The following is a 21,564-nucleotide window of genomic DNA, read 5'->3' on the forward strand; positions in this document are numbered from 1 at the left end:
GACTTGGCTCCATAAGCCTCCACTCATTACACATGAACTCTGGGCAGTAAGCTGAGCAGAGCAGGGGGTTCTGCTGGGGTTTGTCTTGTGGGTGCTTAGAGAGACGAGTGAAACCCTTGACACTAGTGTGGAAGGACTGCAACGGGAACGATGACAACTGGCAGTGTAGCGTGTCTGGTTATTATCGTCTGCTGTCATTGGGAGTTGGATCACATCACAGGAACAAAACCAGTCCAAAAGACGAGGCAACTACACAACTGAATAGGTTTGATGTGTGTCACCCTTCAGCCCTGAACATGATCTGGTGGGGAGCTACAGAGAACTCTGTCCACCCATGCATTCTTTGTGAAAGCTCCAGTTAGTAATCACTGTGATGGGCAGTGCTACAACAGGGTGCACAGTTCTGGTCTTAGAGGGCCAGTGTTAGGGGCGGGAATCTCTAGGCACCTCACGATTCGATTTGATTATGAATTTACTTCCAATATCTTTTATTAATAAAACAAATGGAAGTGGTGTAGCAAGTGAACTGGAAGGCTCTCATTATTTGCTCTTGTATGGAGCACATGAGACACTAGCTGCCACTTACCTGTGATAAAATCCCGCAGTTACGGTGACATAAGACCCTGTGGCAGAGGATGTCCATGGACCACATTACAGCTGTCCTACCCGTTTTCTTTAATATTTTTTTTTATTTTGTAACTTCGGTTTTGGTCTCGTGGTAGAGGGTGGGGGTGTGATCGCTGTGGCAATAAAATAAGTGTGCAATAAAAAAAAAGTGTGCAATATAGCATGAAAGCGCTGGTTCTGAGAACTGGCATGCAGACTGCAGGTCACATAGCAAGTAGTCTTGCCTAGCTAGTAGCGAATGACAAGGCAAAGAGAGAGATTTAAGACAAACATTTGGAGACAAATGGACTTATTTGCATTCATAAGCAGTGCCGTTGGTTTCCTGGAATGTTAAACCTGCAACGAGAGGCTGTCAAACACTAAAAACCTGCAAAGATGAAGTCGCTTCTCTATCTAATTTTCCTGTTCCACCTTAAATGGTGCTGCATTTCCATTCTGGTGCTTCAGGCAGAATTTAAGGTGGAAAGGGAAAATTCGAACAAGAAGCTGGCGAATGAGAAGCAACTTCAGCCTCGTAAAACAGTCGAATCTTGAGAGACATTTTACAAAATCTCTTCTCCTTTTGATGAAAAATTTTCTAGTGGAGACGGGCGGAAAGCGGCTATAGCTAATGTGTAAAGCAGAGCAAAGTAAGTCTGTGTTTGGGTTTATATTTTTAGCCTATACTAGGACATTAGCACATACTGAGACATACTGGACATAAAATGTTGTGGCTCCCATGGTGGTTTGATTTTTGTTGAAAGGACATAATGGCTCTTCTGAACATTTGGGTTGTGACTCCTGACCTAAGCTGGCTTTAATGCAGAGGGTGCTGGTCGGAGTTCTCTCTCATCCAGTTGTGCTTTTGTTATGCACACGTCACAGAGTGTCCGGGTGCTGCACGTCTGTACTTCCAAGTTCTGCCCTTTTGCGTTCCGTCAACATTATGTTATAAATTAAAATTCAGAAAATCGATTTCTGGCATGTGAATCGATTCAGAATCGTCCACGTCTGCATCACGATGCATCTAAAAACCGATTTTTCCCCCCACCCCTAGCCATGCTGGACATCAGCCCTCGGCAACTGGAGTTGTGTATCCCATACTACGTAAAGCTCAGTTGAGACTCATCCAACAGAATGAGACAACTCTGTATCAATCACTTTTAAAGAATGCTACTACTAGGGCTGCTGCGATGACACATTTTCAACACTGCAATGTTTAGGACACCCCTCATGACACAAAACTGAAGTATTAAAGGAGAATAGGCCTATCAGTTTGATGCACCAGGACAATTAAAGTAGTTCAACTTTGGCACATTTACTGCTAGCTGCACCACAGGGTAACAATTAGCCTTGCCCTAAGAGAGCTGAGCCAGCAACCAGGAGGTTGTGGGTTCAAATTCCAGGACTAGGTAATCCTTTTTCTGCCCCTAGACAATGCATTTAGTCTCTTATTGCCCCAGGCTGTGCTGCTACCAGTTAGAAAGCAAAATGACTAATGTACCTTACAAGCAGAACAATACATTATAAGTGACATGATGCACTGAACATTAAAGAAATCAACAGCTTGGGGTTTGCAGTACAACGGTGTTTTATTGAATCGTGATAAATCATGTGATAAAAAGCCAATAAGTTGTTCTGAGCATATTGTGGAGGATGTCAGAACTTAAAGAACATCATTTAGTAGTGATAAATACTGTCATAAGCATCGCGTACCACAAAAATATCTATCAAGTATCATGATAATGTGTTTTTGACATATGAAAAGCACAAATTGGGACAAGCTTGCGCATCACGGTTTAAAATGCACTTCATTTAACGCAGATGTGAAGCCATGGGGGAAAAAATGTCATAATATCTGTGATGTCCTCAACAGTCTACCTTTCGACGATCATTCTGTCCGTCAACAAATAATCACTGCAGCCCTGGCCATCACTAAAACCAAACCAAGCCAACCTGGAGGAAAAACACTTCTGCCTTTGGGCTCAGCCCGATGTGTTTTTCAAATATGTTGCAATAATAAATAAACGGCCAAATGGAAAATAAAGAACGCAACATCCTACAACTGAACATGTCCCAGGTCACACTCACCAAAATCCCTTTGAAAACATTCGAATCAGCTTTGTGTGCTGTGAGTAAACTCAGCGCCTCTCCTGGGTGGCCGTCGTGATGTTCTGGCAGTTCCTGAAGAGGGCTTAAAGAGGGGCTCTTTAGTGAAATCAGGTGTGGTGCTGCTCATTAGCCCAGGTGTGGTACACAGCTGGAAGGACTACCTGTGTGGCTTGTGATGAATCAGACTGAACAGCCTACCTTTGCCCCAGCAGTTCAGGCAAGTGAGGGGACTGATGAGAGTCTTCAAGTGAAACAATGTGAGAACAGACCTACGAACAGGTTATAAACAGTCCAGGTGGAGCAAGTCACAAATGGATGCTATCTGCACTCGAACGGAAGACAGTCGTTTGAGACTGTTAAATCGCAAATGAAGTGCTGGACTAAAGCACGACTCATTCCCACAGTGGAAAAGGACGACAGCATCGGCTCTTTAAACACATAAGGCCTCGATTTTCCCAGGGGGATGAGGAAAGTATATCCAATGTCGATCTGTAATAACTCCCTCTAGGCTGAGGTGAGGATAAGGCAGCCTACATGTGAGCTGAGTGACTTCACACGCTGGACCAGACTAATTATAAGAAAGCTTTTCTGCGCTGCTGAGCGATCAAATACCGGCTTAATCGTTCTGTACCAGGCATGGAAGAAACCCTCATAAACACCTCGGCTTATTACCGACGGACTTTCAGAAGTGTGGAAGCGTTCACCTCGAACCGAGCACCCCTGGCTGCCTCAGCGCGGCCGGTCTAATTCGATTTCTTTCATTTTTCCCCCCGAGTGGATGTGGCAGCCGCACACGAGCAGACATTTTCCCTCACTTGCCAAACGCTAACACTACTGGATAACACCGAGGGGCGTGCTGGTCAGAAGCAGAGCCGCACGACGTGTAGACTGGGAGCACATGTGGCTGAAGATGCAGCAAGTTTCTCGCAGGCTAACAGCGCCAGCCTGCTACTGACCAAAGCCCTGGACGGACACGGCAACAGGAGAGGAATACAACGCTAACTGCTGCTGCTGCTGCTGCGTGTTCGTTGTTCGCGAATATAGAGTCAATAAAAAGCTTTGTAACTGTTTTTTGTAACTAGCTAATGTACAGGCAGGCTCGCATAGACCCCCCACACAGACTCAGGCGTGTTAGTTACTAATACTCGTTGGCGCAGTGACAGTAAACTTGGGCGCCGTCTTCCAGAATCACTTCACGACGAAAGAGCAGCACTGGCTCATTGTTTGGAGCCTCGGCCGCCGACAGGTTTTCACCGAGACGCATTCCTCTCTCTGCTGCTGCTTAAGAGCGGAGAGATGTAAGGAAAGACAGACAAAAAAAGAAGGCACTCACCACCCCCATGTCCATCTGCTCGGCCGTCAGCGAGGGCGCCGCTCGAGCCTGCGATAGAAACCACAGTACTGGAACCAGAACCATCTCTGGATAAATAATCCAAAAGCTCGGCGACAAATTCCACTTAAAACCGCTGACCGACTTCATGCCCTCCGCTCCCGGAGTCCGCTGTGGTCACACACGGGGGTTTTCCTCGCCGCATCCACCGTTTGTATCAGTCAAAATCCGAAACTGTGACATTTATGTGCACTTTTTGGACTCGACCGTTACCAGCGAAGTAACGCCAACTGCCTCGCCGTTAAACACATAGCGAGTAACGCTCTCGCTGCGTTAAACCCCGTCTGAGGGGAATGTCAATGAGAGCACACAAAATAACGTTATTCTCCGCAGCAAAGAGAGAAAAAATGTCTTCAAAACGAACAATATGAATTTCGTTATATCTGTCGCCGCATATTTAAGAGTCTGGCAGAAAACCAGGTCTCGTGAGGCATGGTGAATGGCTGTAACGCTACATAAGTTATGCCGTTGGTTTTCAACGCATGCGAGCTTCGGTTTCGTGCCAGGCTGAGCAGCGGAGGCGCAACGATGCCTTTCTCTCAGCACGGCGGTCTCCGAGTGACGAGCCGTGAGGGAGATGAGGGGAACTTAGTTGTCGGTTGGGAGGAGGGAGTGCAGAAAGAACCGTTTTTTGCTTTCCCACCTGTTTTCCGGCAAGTCCTGTCTTCCTGCGCTGGGATTGGATAACTACAACCCCCCTCCTATATTCGGATTGGTTAATAGTTCTAACTCACACGTGGTCCGCAGAAACTACAAACCTATCATAGCGCAAGAAGGCGGGACTAGTCAGAAAACGGGTGGGAAAAAAATGATACGGAGAAAGCACCGCCACAGAATTAATAACGCGAGTCCTGCGCATTTCAGACGCCACATACTGTAAAATGTAAAACAAATGTTTGTGTTTATAAATAATGAAGTTGCTGCAAACCGATTGGATACAGTACGGTAAGTCTGTAAGGAAATATCAGGAACTGCCGCACAATTCTGCACAAGCGTGTGGATTTGATGGTAAGAATTCTCAAGTTGTGATTAAAGGGGAGTTCCACCGGTTTTTCAAAATTTCTCCACAGTTCTGTATTGTAGATGTAAACAAAGTCATTCAGAGTGGTTTGTTGTGAAACAATGCATTGATGGTGCAACAATGGTGGTGATAGGAACCGGTGACCCCAATGTAGAAAATATATAGCTATAAATATAAGCATTTTATTTGCTATCTGAAACTTCTAGTGAATTTACATGTGTCTTTCCAGCTTTTATATGTAGTGTTTATAATGAATTAAAAGGTAAGAAATGTAAGATATAGGTAAGAAATATTTTGCGTTAATGCCCTGCATGTGTTTTTAAAATACACTTCAGGCTAAAACATTATCTCAAATCTACCATAAACCAATTTCTCAGGCACCAGACCGCATAACCTTAACCATTTTATCTAATACCTTTCTGTGAGGTGGATTATTAGGGCTCCTGAACTCTTCAGACGTCTGGTTCCTTTCATCACCACTATGAAAAATGCTATGTTTGTGTACAGCAGCATATTTGACATCAAACCACTCTGTATGACTGTATGGCTGTTTACATTTTAATGGTTTAATTTTGCAGAAATGTTGAAAAAGGGGTGAAATTCCTCTTAAGACAAATGAAGGTCATATTAAACAGTGAGACGTTTTACCTTTGGCAATATTAGCGAAGAAGGCTATAATCTTGCTTCAGAAATATAATTTGAGACATGAGTTTTTGGTAGAGGACCCCTTTATATAGCCAACAGCTTGTCAATATGTACATTTAAACTGATTGTTCTACAGAGTTTTTAATGGAATAATGGGACGGCACCAGTGTAAACAAGAAAATAACTTCTGTCTCCTGCAGCCTGAAGGATCTATGCCAATAAAATGACAATAAAAAAAGTATCAGGGTCCAACTGCGCCTTGTGGAAGCTTCTGAATGAGGCTGATAAAAGAGATAAAATCTCTCCCAGAGCCCCTAGCTGCAGTTTATTCCCACCTGATGCCCCAATGAAATAAGAATGACACAGATCTGCGGATTCTCGTAACCATCCATAACCCTCCTCTACCCACTGCCCTGACATTATAGCAGTGGAGAGGGCATTAATCTCTTCCTTGACATAATGACATCAAAGGACCATATTGGGGTTGGGTTTTAGAGAGCCTTTTTGGGCCATGCGGCACATAATGACCAAGCCTCTACTCGTCTGTTCCTACTGGGATAATGATGGCTTTACTATTTGATGATATAAACAGCACGCTAACATTGTAAAATGACTGTTTGAATGTACTGCAGAACTAGAGGTACTGCAAATTTAGCAAGAGTAGGAGATAACAAATAGCAGGCACGTGGGATGAGGTGTAGGTCTGCAATCATTCCGCATTTTTCAACACATTAAAGTATTAAGAGAGTTCAGCATTACTCTGCAGTCCTGACGGTTATCTACTGTATGCAGTGACAGCCTCCCAGAATTAACTCCAGGCAGCGGGTACAGCAAAGCTGGAACAGTCACCGCAGACGATGAAAAATGACCGCCTGACATGGCAGGATGCAAAATTGCACCCGGATGACCGAGAGGCGATGGGCCAAAGCTCTGACTTCAAACTCACATAATGAAGATCAGCGTTAAGGAACGTGTAGTGGTTCTGGAGATATGGTGCAGGGAAGGAAAGGAGATTAATGGCCAGGCTAAACTGGAGTAAAGGGATTGAGGGTCAGTAATGGAGGCTGGGGGCAGTGCAGGCCAGGCGAGGCATGAGTGAGGAGTGACAGGGGCACACCATTTACTGCTTTGCTGGTAAAGACGAGTACCTAATCAATGCATGCTCAGGCATGAGCAAAACATCTATCAAGAAAGTGCAGTGATATCACTATTATGTTTATAGTCCTAATTCAAACTGATTATAGCCTTTCGCTGTGCTTCCTCATCATTAGAGGCTTCAGATTTGATGCATTGCAACACTGCTTGGATGCCAGCGAAGTAAACACAGCTTAGAGAAGCTCCTCTTTGACCGCAACAGAGGAAGTAGGCACTAATGGGAATTAATTTAGGCAACATCATCTTTTCATAGAATGTTTGAGCAGGCCAACTTTCATCTTATGTCTCTTTATAGTGATGGAAACATAGCAGCATACATAGCTGATTCCACATGCTTGAAGAGTGGGAATAATTCATAATGTTATTTCCAAGCTGTGGAAAAATTTATATTTCTTCACACTTGAAAACATCTTATCAAAATGCTAAAATATCAAAGTGTGCCCACATTACTGCCGGGCTGGGACAAATATTCAGCACCCAAATTAATAACTGTTAGGTTCTCCGGGTTTCTCAAGGCTAAACGGACCGGTGGGTCGGCACTTCAAGTTCCTTTGCGTTTTCCTGCTGTCACAGAGGGCTATTAAAATTCACGACACATGCTCTTCCCTGCTTCATGAAAGAGGAAGATGATATTGTGTGATAAACAAGAATGGAGAGTTGTATTTTGCAAAAAAATGGAGTTGTCCACTTTAGCTCTGTGGAATGTTTAATCATCACACAAATGAAGCACAACCCTTAATGATTCCACAAACCTTGGCATCTCAGAACGGAAAAGGGAAAAAAACCAACAAAAGCTGAAGGTGAAAAAGGCAAGTTAAGTCTCCTGGGAGCGCACCTGAGGAAGAAAGAAAATATAGAGCATAACTATTTTAAAAGGTTGAGGTATTTAGCACTCAAGTGATAGGTGTTAGCACTTTTCGTCTGTAAAGACCAAGAGGCTCAGAGTGTACAAGTGAGCATTCAGGGAGAGTGAACTGACACCCAATTAAATATACATATATTGCCAGAAGCAAACTCCTTCGACTGAAAAGACCGCGTGTGCCTGTGAAATACAGAGCTGCTTTATTTTTTTGCCCTCATTACTGTGGCATTTCAAAAGACATCACAGAGAAGGATAGCTCTGTTTCAAAGGCATGATCAGCACAATTACCAAAATACAGTGCACTCACAATTAAGTAGAGTGGCATTTTTCTCCATTTTTCACATATTAAAAACGCTGTATTTAAACTTTATTGCTGTGCAAATAGTAAGCAAATGAATAATTCCATAATTATTGATAATGGAGCTCGTTTATAGCTATGATTAATAAATATCACGCAACAACTTGTGCACTGACCAGAGCAGTCCAGGGAAGTGTGTCACCGAGCAGCAGACGACTATCAATTATTCCATCCATTGGCGCTGGTCGTAGTTGATGATTGAGCTTAAGTACTCAGCGCTTGATTTTCAGCAACTGCTAACGTGGCCACATCAATCAAAAGATTCAAAACAGCCGGAATGAAAGATAAAAAAACATGGCACATGAGAGAACGTGTGAAAAAGGACCCTTGATTTCCATTCAAATGAGCACAAGCTTTAACAAAGGCTGCCACTCATCTGAAACCTTAAGTGGAAAGATTGGAAAGATGCTCCTATTTCTTTATTCTGAATATTAAATCATCAGAGTAAGCAGGTACTATTTTGGCTTTAAAACTCAATCCAAGACCTTACCGGAACACTATAGAAAGATCCTTAATGTTATGCACCACTGGAGACTTGGCAAAGGTTTTTAATCTAGGCCCACGCATAGGGAGAAAAAGTGCTGGTGAAAAATATGACAACATTAAGCGCACAAATTAATTATCATTTAAACAGATGCTAGGGTTGACCCCAAACAGTAAGAGCTGTCTTGTAGATCCCCATACCTCTTATATTAAATCCAACTAGACTAGGCAATAAATCAATGACACAGCAGTACCATCCTTTTAAAGCTGCCTCACTCTGTCTCTGGGGAAAACCGGGCTTCAACTTACATGCTTAAATCAGATCTGAACAAGCTCTAATCTGAATTTCTAATGCAAGCTAGTTTTTATAGTGTGTCATGTTTGAGGTGCAGGGTCGTTGTTTCCTCGATATCTGTGTGCGATTTGTTTACTATGTTGTGTTGTGTTCCTCTTTTTCCCTCCAAAAACGGTAGAACTTTAAATTGTCAATGTCGCCATGCCCTAAGGGGAGATTCCCATCAGACAGGTTAAGATTATAGTTCTAAAACACAGGCGCAAACAGACAGAAATGCCAACTGGGCATTAATTAAAGGTTGGTCTAACTCCAGGTCTCATGGCTGCGCACTTGTCTGTGAAAATGAACTGAGGTGGAAAGCAAACAGCTCAAGGACAGAGGCACAGTTTGTGACATGAGAAATAAATCAAAACATGAGTCCCTCGAAAGCAAAGCCAGGTCTGCAGCTAATGAGAGCTGTTAAAGCCATATTGGGGCCCATTCGTTCTTCTTCAGTGGTGACTAGATCTCGGCTAATATTAAACAGTTGGCTGCAAAAGGCCTGAAGCAGGAGAGCTGCTGCAGATATCTGTGAACATCCATGCCACAGCAGCTTCTGCCATTAAAACTGTCCCTCTGTGTTTTCATTCAGAGTAGCCTGCTTTCCGCCATTCACATTCAGTCTGGTGTTGTGGGAGAAAAAGACAGTTTATCTTAAAGCACCTGGCTCTCAAACCGTTGGCTTCGATTTTTTCGGACATACCACCACAGTTTGAAAAGAAGCTATTGTTATCAACCTGTCAGGCTTCCATTTAGTTTACCTACACAGTACCACAGAGAGCGCAGCAAGAACTGGCAGGACGGGTGGAATAATGGCGGTGAGAGCGATTGTGCAGAATGCCTCCGTGGTCAAGGACCCATTCCTCACCTGCAGCCAAGAGTGTTAAGCGTACACCGCTCAGGCAAGAAACACCTTGAAGAGGATATTGTTGATGTGCCAAATAGCTGTTGAATACCAAACCAAGCATTTCTAATGATAACTGTGTATCTGTATAATCAAACGGCATTAATTCATGAATAACAATTTGGAATGTTGAATATTTTTCATGTCATGATAAATATTCGCAATTTCTGTTGTTAGTTATACAGTGTAACCAAACATTGTGAAGTAAGGTATATTTAGAATGTTTACCATAGTTAATTAAGCAGTGTAACCAAACGATGTGACATGATAAATATCCTGAATGTTTGCTATTAGTTATACAATATAACCAAAGATTTTGATGTAATAAATATTCAGATTGGTCAGAGAGCCAATACGGAGAGCAGGAGGTACAGACATGACAAAAATTAACAAAACAAACGGGCCAACACAAACCTTACATCAAACATACAAACAAGCATACATTGAATAACATCAAACAAAGACCAACAGGAAACTCAGGAGAACACAGGGCTTAAATACAAACAGGGATAAGGAGGGATAACCAGGCAGGTGGAAAACAGGTGGGAGCAATCAGGGGCGGAGTCACAAAACAAGGGGCCAGACTAAAAACCAAAACAAAGAAGCACATGGATGAAAAAGTAATCAAAAAGCACACGTAAAGGACTGGGAGGGGCCAATCCTGACACAAACATTGTGATGTAATGAATACTTGGCATGTCTAATATTAGTTAAACAGTGTAACCAAACATTATAATGTAAAAAATATGCATGTTTACTATTATTAATAATATAATGTAATGGCACATTGTGACATAATAAACACCCAGTATGTTTGCTAGAATTTACACAGCAAATTACGACCAAACATTGTGATGTAATGAATATTCAGTTTGTCCACAATTATATATTACTTTTCACTAATATTTCTACTATTTCCACTGATATATATACAATGTAACTATAGTAAATATTGTGATATAACAAATATGCAGTATTAAATATCTATACAATATGGATTATTTTGGAATATAATATTCTGGTAATAATTAATAATAACCAATATTAGTTACACAATGCAATTGAGCATTGCAATGTAATATTATGAATGTGCAGTACGAGTTACACCATGTACCCAAACACTGTGGTGTTATAAAGATCCAGAATGCCGGCTATTATTTATACAATGGAACCAAATTACATGGTGTGGTAAATATTCCAAATATCAGCTATTAGTTATACAGCATAAATTAAACATTGAGATGTAATGAATATTTCAGATGTCTTCTAGTCTTTACACAGCATAAGCAAACTTTGTAAGATTCAAGATTCAAGAGTTTTATTGTCATGTGCACAGCAGAACATGCAGCTGCACTGTACAATGAAATTCTTACTTTGCTGTTCCTCCATTCACCAAATATAATCTTAATATAATCTTAAGAGAATAAAAAAGAAAATATAAGAATAACTAAAAACAGTACTAAAAAGTAAAAGTAAAAAAATGTACAGTATGTGCAAAGTTGAAATAAAATTAAAGTTACATGTGCAAATATGTAGAGCAGCTGTTAATAAAGTGCATCAAGTAACAGATATAAACAGTAAACAATATTGTTCTGTGCAAGTAATAGGTGTAAACAGTATTGTTCTAACTGCAGCAGTACAGTGTAGGTAAGGTTATGTAATAAATAATCAGAATGTCTGCTATTATTTATCCACTATAAGCAAACGTTGTGATGCAATAAATATTCCAATAAATATGTCTTCTAGCCATACAATATTACCAAACACTGTGATATAATAAAAAAGTCTGCTATCATCTATAAACCATATATAAATGTAGTGATGTAAATAACATTGCTATTAATCATACAATGTAACCAAAATGATGACATAATAAATATCCAAAATATCTGTTATTAGTTATACAGTGTAACAAAACTTTGTGATGTAAGGAATATTCTGAATGCCTGCTATTAGTTATACAATGTAACCAAACATTGGGCCTCATTCACCAACCGTTCTTAAGAAGAAATTTCTTCTTGAAATGCATTTTAATTCTAATATTCACCAATGTTTTTTTATTTAGAGAATCTACACACACTCAAAAGTGCAAAGGTGCAAACAATCTGTGGTTCCAAAATACGTAATGAATCGGATGTAGACTTTTTCTTAGAACCTTCTGAAGAACAAATTCAAGTAAAAACGTAGCAAGATATTGGTAAATAAGGCCCACTGTGATGTAATATATCAGGGCTATTTAATTCAAATTGAGTAAGGTCCAGTTAGAGATCATTTCCTCAACCAAAGTTTCAATAAATCATAATGTCTAACTTGCATCTTGATTCAGTGCCATATACTGTTTACTGAAGTAGCCTAACAGTTATATCAACATCTTATACTTGACAACTGAATGTCAAATCAAATAAAGTACAATTCAATAATATTTCAATAACATTAATTGTCAGTTTTCTCTTTTTAGAGTAGTTATAGGTTATAGGTCCAGGTCCTCATAGGACAGCGTTTGGGTCCAGACTCGGACTGTGGTCCAGCTTTTATTAAAACAACTGTAATACATATTCGGAATGTCCTCTATTAGTTATACAAGACAACCAAACTTTGTGATGCAGTAAATATTCAGAATGCCTACTGTTAGTTACACAGTGAATCATAAACACTATGAGCACTAAAGCACTAACAACAGCTGCGAAGAAGCCAGAAGCATGTGTCCAGATGGAGAAAGGGCCGGGCCTATGTTCACGTCCCTTGTGTACGATGCTTTTATCCCTAATTGCTTTAATTTAAAAGCTCTCCAGAGCGCCTTTTTCCCAGATGCGATTTCGGTGTATGACAATCAAAGAAAGGAAATTAAAGAGCTTCTGTATGTTGGTATCCAGAAGATTGGATCAGATATGTCAGTCTTTGTGAAGCAGAGGTTGGGAGGTGGGAGGCCTGTGAGCATCAGGCTGGACAGGCCTTGATTAATGGCTGCGGCGTGTTCTCTTCAGCCATTCTCCACAGTGTCACGCTTCTGATAACATGCCAGTAGCTAATGCAGAAGGAGCAGAGTCCAGAGTCATGCTTCAGCACAGTGGAGCTGCCATACAGACTGACTGTAAAATCAATACCTTTAGGTGCTGGTTTCTATCTGCTTTGGTGACCCTCGTGCAGCAGCAGGTGAAGCGATGAAGTGCAAGGGGCATCTCTGGCCTCTAACATTACAGGTCTTCAAGTTAATGTGGTGTATTTAAACGGAGGCATATTTCTGTGTCTGGAGAGGAACAGTCTGATCTCTAGATCATGACAGTGTCACAAACCATTTCAGTCAACACAACTCATCCTCTCTCACTTCATTCAGGCTCAGGTGCTGCTCTCAATGAAGGGCTGTAAAAGGCAGTTGACTTACGTTACAGACACATATACACACAGGCGTTCAGACTACATCTGCCTGCTTTCCAGGAACAAGACTAACTAGTACATTGAGCTGTGTTCTAGCAGGAGTAGACAGTGTGCATTGCTTGGTTCCCCAGGGGTGCAGAGCCCTGCTTTTGCGCTCTTTTTTCTTTTTAACAATTTTTTTTTGCTGGGATGCGTAACTGATTGCATCAAATCAGATTTTGTCAAAATTCATTAACTGTAACCAGTGAAACAGCTAACATGATGGTGTGGCGGTGCCCCCTGCTGAGCTGGTCTGCCTGGTGTTGCAGATGCTGTTCCATTAGCTGAAGTTTGCTAATGTCACTCAATGAAATTAGGGCTTAAAATAACGTGTTAAATGAGCTGGCACTGCGCTAAAAAGGCTATGACTCAGGTACGTGCACAGACCTGTGGGGGCCCTTTTGCACAAATTTGCACAAATTTCCTGTGACATAGTTTATGCTTTTTAAAATCACTTGGCAAGAGCGTTGCTGTTTTCTGCACTCTAATCCTGTCTCTAGCAAATGTTTTACATTTTTAAGTTTTCGTTTCATATTTTATAAAAAATTACCCAGCTATTTTTTCTTCATCAGATTCTCAAGACACCTTTGGAAGATTCCAATCAGCTGACGAAGCATCGTATCAATATAGCAGACCCTGAAATTTAGCATTGCATGTTTCAAGGTAACATGTCTAGCTATTCCCTTTTCTCTGTCATTAGTGATCGTAGCATTACTAATGTAGTGTGAGAACAGTGTGAACAGCGTAAATTAGTTTCTTGCTTGAAGGAGAAGATTATACAGTTAGCGGTGCACATCTGTGTGAGAAGATTCATATTCCTACCATATTTTCACCAACACAACATTGATAATATCTTTCAGCAAGTGTCTCATTCCATAATGTGTGGATTTTGAACAATAACCAGACACAATGCCAGCAAAAGGGGTGTTCAAAACTTGAGACACCAAGTTTTCATTATTGTAAAAAATGGGGATTTATATGGGACTTGTGGAGCTCTTAAATAGATTTGTAATCAAACAGTACATGGTGATTAAATAGTGCAGCGAGTAAAGCCACAGCTTTGCGTGCTGGTGACCGAGGTTCAAACAACTTGACAGATTGTAATAATAGTGCTTTTGGTTTACTTTGTGAAAGAAACTCTTCACTTTCATCTGAAACGAAACCTAATGACCCTGTCTGCCTTAATAAGAGCGACTGCAATGCACAGTAAATTAAATTAAGTTGAGTTCATATTGCTTCCTTTCTCCTCTGTAGCCTGTACCCCTCAATATGTCTGTACACAGACCTTGCAATCACTGCAGTAGCTAAACAGTAAATAATGACATAACCTAGACTGGATGACATCAGGGTGGACAAGCTCAGCAGAGGAGACCACAACGTTCTTCAAGTCAACATCAAGTCGAGTCACTGTTTATTTAAATAACGCTTTTCACAGCAGGGATTGTTGCAAAGCAGTTTTACAGAAAAATCCAGGTTCAAACCTCCATGAGTGTTGCCAGTGGCAACAATGGTAAAGCAAAAAATTTTTTTTTTAATCTTGAGAGGAGCCAAGAGTCAAAAGGGGAACTTTTCCTCCTCTGGTCAACACAGGAACAATAACAAAAGAGCAATATTTACAGAGAAGGTTTTGACATTAAAGTATTAAAACACAGAAAATGGGAAATATTATTAATTATAAATTAAATTAATAAATAATAAATGTTTAATATTACATATTACATACTACCTGACTTTTTGGTACTGAAACATGCTTGTTACTTATTAACACAATGCACATACAATAAATATCTTTCTCTTAGTGTGGCCACAAATTCTTAATTTTGGCCAAAATATTTATTGCTATAATTGCCCAAGTGGCCAGTGCAAATCTGTATATCTGTCTACCTCCTATACCCAAGTATGTACAGTATTTAATTCCTTGTTATAAAATCTGTTGTAATAACAGACTTTGGTTGATGTACATGCTGATGTACATGCAAAGGAGAACAACAAAAGAAGTCCAACCAGTATTAATCTTCCTGTATTTGCTGGCAATTAATACTCTAATTTGTCAAATTAAGATAATTGAGATGCAGGCAAATGTGTTCCATTTGCAGATTTAAAATGCTGAATGCGGAGGCTGGAAAATTTCTTCTCTCTGTTTGATTACTTCATTAATCTACAGTAAAGCTTCGCTGTCAGGATATTTTTGACATTGTTTGGAAATACCAGCTGGTCTTTACATTGTGTTAAAGTTCATGATGAGTGCACCCGTAGAGGTGGTTCAAAATTACTTGGCAACAGTCTTGTTCCATTAAGATGTTAATTAAGTTATCATTTTGGACATTCATTAGTTCGGGAAGCCCCCCAAAAAAGACGCCCTCTGTGCACCAGATATCATAGAGGATGGTGACCACTAGCTGCCTTCTTATCATAAGCAGCCACGAAATGATTTGTTGTCTGATTAAATCAGCGGTCTGTGCTACTGAAGACCTTGCATAATGAAATCTGATGGATTCTCTACACTGACTTGAGATAACGTTAGCACTTTATGGAGGCAGATTTAATTTTATGACACCGATGATTTGCCTCTTGTATCATATCTTTATGATCAGATGGAAATGCAGCCTAGGGATATTAAAAACAGTGCTGTGGTGGGACACAGATTCAGATGCGCTATGAAGATGCCCTTTCCCATCTGCCTATACAGACCCAGTCCAATATATTATCTTTACTTGGCCGCTACATACTCAAGCCAGACCCATCTTGGAGATTGGATGCCATGCTCTGCTGTGTGTGACACCCATGTGTATCTATCACGCGGAGTGTAATCAGATTGGGGGGCATGTTGCGATACCTCATGGGCTTCTCCTGGTAGGATAAAAATCAAGTCAGTGTGCAGAACAGATTGCCTTCTGGTTCCATCTTCTACAATGAGAGATCTGTGGGTTTGTTTAGATTTACTATGTGTTTTTCTGTGCATGCATGTCTTTCGCTACGTTTGCTGTTTAGCATTGCTTGGCGCCTAAAGCAGGGAAATGGCGTTAACGGCTTGACAGATAACAAACAGCCTTGCCACAAAGGATGTGAGGAACTAATGCATCTTGGGAATTGATGCCGAAGCCCCCGCCCTCCCATTGCATCCTCTGATCCCTCCTGCTGCAGCCCACAATTCCTCCCGCCAACGTCCTCATCATTATCAGTATTCATCAGCACTACAGGACAAGTGGAGTCGAAAAAATAAATACATAAATAAATAAATAAAAAACAAGGCAATACAAACAACTTAATATTCCTGTATTCGATTTGCACCAGGATCCAAATAGGTCCCCCCCCACCCCGCCCAAAAAAAAAACAATAAAAGAGGCAAAGAAAAAAAATATCAATCTCATCTGATTCATAGGTGTATGCTTGAAGAAGCTGATGCATAAGAGTATCCTCCATAGCTCCCCACCCGATACCAATCAAGCTTTGCTTTTTCACTCAACATGATCGATCAATCTTTAACAAACAGCAGACTTTGTTTCAGGCTTGAAGTAAAAGCCACCTTTTGCAAACTCAGAATTCACTTTTCTGTCTGCCTGCTGGGGTAAATAAAATGCCAACGGTGGAGCGGCGCGCATCGTATCGACAACTTGTTATTTACAGCGCGCTGAATAATGCAGGAGCCCAAAAAACAGACAATTACTGGTGTCCCAGCATACATCATGGCACAAGGCGTGGAATGAGGCCACTGAGTCGACCACTGAGGCCAATTAAGCCAGGCTAATATTAGGCATGAACATTGAAAAAGGGAAAAAAAAAAACTTGTAGGGTTAATAGCTTTTTAGTTACTCAGCTAATTACTGGCGTATAGTCCTCCTTAGAGTGCTACAGAGCCCAGGCCTGAGGTATGGTTAAAAAAAGCAGCCTAATTATGTCAACATTCTGGGTTTTGGCACTGAGCATGAGACTGGGTAGAGGATCATTTCCACTAATTTCCCACCATTATTTCCTTTTCCCATTGGCCTTTTGCAGTTTCTTTCAAACCTTTTGTCATCAACCTCCCACTGGAAGTTAAAAAAAAGCAGGAGCACAGTCCGCTACCTGTACAAAACGAGTTCATAGGGAGTGAGGCGTGAGTGTGACAGCTTTGTTGGCTCTGTTAAGTCCAGGCAGGCTCCACAGGGCTGGCTCTGAAAGCTCTCTGGTCGGCAGCAGAAGCTCCGGAGGCCTATTCATGAGGCTTTGTGCTGTTTGTTGCTGTCCTGGCACACACAATCTCACTTTGTTAGCCTTTTTTTTCCTGCAGTGGATCGTTCCGTCCTGCTCTCAATATAGCTCTGCCACTGTTGGCCGAGGCCCTCTGCGAATGACACAATTATGTGCCGTAATGAACTAGTGGCTGGAGCTCGGTTTTAGAGCGCTGCTCATTCTGGCCATCTAATTAAAACTGCAATACTTAATGGCTTTAATTAAATCAGAGCTTCCCTGCTGAATATATCAAGAAGAATGCAAAAACGATTGCGTCTGATCAACGTCGTCCGCAGAAGCCTCCCTTGTCCACACTCCAACTTTTTAAATTGGCGGAAACAAAAGAGCAGGGCCCGGTTCCGATGCTCTTCTGATTACCACATACAGTAATTGCCCGTGAGGCCCATGAGTATTAATTAAAACACCTCATACTCAAAGTAAAAGTTTAACAGAATTGGCGCACCTTGGATCACACTCTCCGTAATGATGCAGATCAGTGAGAAACACAGCTAGCTCCATTAAGAGGAAAAAAAAAGAGCCCAGGTCCTTGATTAAGACAGATTTCAATAATTTATTCAAACCTCATATCTAAAAAATGCATAACGTCCAAGGCATGTGGAGCAAAACTCTGTTCCTCCAGTTACACTGAACTTCTGTAACTGCCCTGATTCGCTTGAAACTCCTCATCACTGCATGCAAAACACTCGATCTTGCTCATCCTTACCTTTCTGAACTGCTTCTTCGCTACAGAAACTTTCATTCATTTAGATCCTCTAGCATCGCTTTCCTTTCCTTATATTCACTCATCCGCCATGAAAGCAAGTTCATTTGATGTCTCTGGCTTTTGCCAGTCCGATGGAACCCATTCCGATTATAGATTAAGACTCTGGTGTTTATATGCTCACTCTCCTGAACAATCTAATGGAAAATCTCTGTTTACATGCTCACTACAAATAATCCACACACATGCAAATTTAAAAATAATACACAATAATAATAATAATGCAAAAAAAATACACGTGTAGACATTACCGTGACAACGAGCATCACATGCGCCCAGTCAGCGTGAGACGAGCAGCAGTGAGCAGTGCCTGTGTTTTTAATTACTTTAAAATGAAGTCAGACTTAAGAAAACATCCTTCACATGTCCTTAAAGAAGGTTGATCGGAAGACATCATGTTCTGAGACACATAAGCTGGACGTCTGTCCCACCTCTGTCTTTTAAAGTCTCCTCTGCAGACCAGTTTCTGCTCCTGTCACGTTGAACGTTATAAACTTTCACTATGACAAATGCACAGAAAGTATATGTGTCTTTAATGCATTAATTACAGGATTACCCACCTCATTCTATTGGATATAAATTGTATTCTGAATGGTCTATTCCAATTGAGATGTATTCATGGAAGCTTTGACCTATTAGTCGTATTATTAACAGATTATTAGGCTGCATGTAAATGTGGCCACTGTCCCAACACCCTTCCTCAACATTTCTCTCTCTTCTTTCACTCTTCTTTTTAGATTAAACTGAAGACATTTGCTTTGACTTAGCAATACCACACACATATAAAAAGTGATCCCACTGTATCCAGTAACTCCTCCTATACCACATAAGAACCCCCATTACCGGAGTAGGGAATCGGACACTCTGGAGAACTGGGCTGATAACAATTTGGGACAGTTAATGCGGGCTAACACATAAAAACCTGCACATATAGACACAGGGGTGCACAGACAAACTTCAAACATTACCACAAAGTCTGTATTAGTAGTAATTTAGGCTAAATCAGCAGCTCCCTCCTAAAGGGTACAGTCCCAGATTGCTGATTGTAAGTGGTCAGCTATTTAGTCTCACAGAGTGGGTAGAGATTAGCTTCAAATTTAGTGTGAACCTGATGCTGCTTGACACAGCAGTGTTCTACAGAGTGCACTGTTTACCAATGATTTTAGTGATTTTAATATGGGAATTAATTAAATACGGGCAGCAGTGGTGAAAAAGTGGAAAACAAAGTGGCGCTGAGAAGGTACAAATAAAAAAAAAGCACTGGAGGAGGATGCAGTCAAATGCTTAGAAATATGGAATATATCTGAGGAGGTGGGCAGTTAGAAATGCTGGCAGGATCTTGGTAGGCTAGCATTATTCTATAGCATTTTAAATGTCATGATTATATCACATTTAAGCTAAAACCGTTGCCAGATTTTATTTTATGGCAAATACATAATTGTATTATACATAATTGTATTACTCTATCAGCTAAGTTAGTTGTTAATATTATTTAACATTCACTGTCAACTTTTTTCTTTCTGTTTCTTGGACAATGACAGTATTTGTGTGTATAGGGTGACTTTGGGGTGAGTGGAGGGTGGGTTGGTTTGCATCATGTAACTCCTGATTCGATAAGTCCTACTCTAGCCCTGATAACCTCTGTACACATACTCCTTTCTGATACTATATTTTATGTCTTACTAACTGTCATATCAGAATTCCAAGAAATCCATTTGTGTAATGTCATCCATTGCTTGTCTCTATACTATATTCTATTCCTAAACTATTGTGTATTTTATTGTATTTTTAATAAAACACAGAGATTCAAAGAAAAGCACAATATAAATAAAAGGTATTAAAAGGTATTACAACTGTTATTATGTTTTATCCCTTTTAGTGCTTTTTGTAATTGCTTTATCTCCTTTCTTGTATGTTGTGTTTATCTTTTAGTATCTTTATTACTGTTTATCTCCTTTCACTGTTCTTCATATTTGATATGTAGCTGTGCTTGTATGCCTTTTTGTTATTCCTTTCTACAGTGATGTTGGGTATCCAGAAATGCCCTAATGAATAAATTACTATAATTATTGTTGTTTTTAGTGGTGGTATTATTATTATTATTATTATTATTATTATTGAAAACCGGTGGTTCTCAATTCTGGTTTTGAAGTATGCAGCATGCAACTCAGGAAAGGCTTGCTAATTAGCTGATGAATTGATTTGGGGTGTCATGGCAGGGTAAGCCTAAAGCATGCAGGGCAGGGGTTACTCAAGGCTCGAGGACCACTGCACTTACCTAAGCATTTTATTTGCTTAAATGTTGCTGTCTGCTGGTTCAGGGGACTTGACAGTGATTCTCTTAAAATTCTTTAGGAGAAAAAGAAGATATGAGATACTTTTAACTCGGATATAAATTGTAATAGTTGTTCACAGCAATTTAGTCTTGGACATGGTTGACTTTGTATTGAGATTACTGTCTTTATTTTAATTGCAATGTGTGACTTTTTGTGGGATTTCTACTAAAACTCAAGGGGAGACACACATGAGTAGACTTGTCTGAGCAGCAAGAGACTCAAAATTCTCCTTTGACTTTCCGTATGATCTCATTTCTGTCTAGAGGAAACTGCAGAGATATTATGGAGATCTGTCGTCCGGTAGACAATGGCCTGTTATGTCCATCAATGGTAAGCATTCAATAATTTTAGAATGAAGAAATTCACTAATTCTGCCTGGCCTGGTGATCATTTCAAGTCTATGAGATTTGCAGAAGGAGCACCTAGTTTTCCTCGAAACACAAAGCAATCCATTAGTTCGGCATGGAGTTTGATGAACTTGAAATGTTCTGACTGATAATGCAGTTAATAGAGCATCCAAGCATCATAGCCTGCATGCATTGCTGTTTTGGCCACTTATAGTTTCCTGTTACATTTTTTATGGAGCAAAATGCTCATTAAAGTCCATCAGAAGCATTAATGCACCGTTGCCATGTGAGCCTGATGGCGTCTGGCCATATGAGCAGAATGTTGAAATCTTCCCCAGATTTCGCAGGCCTGCCTGCATATGCTGATGGACCGATGAGAAGAGCAACTCTCCTACACAGCGAGGTTGTGCCAGTCCCCTCTGAGCGCCGATTCTGTACCACAGATAGATCAAACCCCCCAGACGCTGACACGCAGAGTTTCTTGGCCTTACACATGGGCAGTTTGTTTAAGCAAACAATTACAATGTCACAGAACCAATCCTCCAGAGACGTTATAGACACCACGGACGGTAAAATCTCATTAGAGTCTCTGGCGCATGCAAAG

General features: G+C 40.7%; 1 protein-coding gene across 1 annotated transcript in view; it reads right to left on the reverse strand.

The window, feature by feature from the left end:
• mmp17a (matrix metallopeptidase 17a) overlaps positions 1-4,653 on the reverse strand; it is a 68,173-nt gene extending 63,520 nt beyond the window's left edge. Inside the window, exon 1 of the mRNA XM_017714890.2 lies at positions 4,052-4,653. Coding sequence (XP_017570379.1) covers positions 4,052-4,198 — 147 coding nt within the window. The 5' untranslated portion in view covers positions 4,199-4,653. The remainder of the gene's footprint in view (positions 1-4,051) is intronic.
• Between the last annotated feature and the right edge of the window lie 16,911 nt (positions 4,654-21,564).

This window comes from Pygocentrus nattereri, chromosome 16 (assembly GCF_015220715.1).
Source record: "Pygocentrus nattereri isolate fPygNat1 chromosome 16, fPygNat1.pri, whole genome shotgun sequence".
NCBI lineage: Eukaryota > Metazoa > Chordata > Actinopteri > Characiformes > Serrasalmidae > Pygocentrus > Pygocentrus nattereri.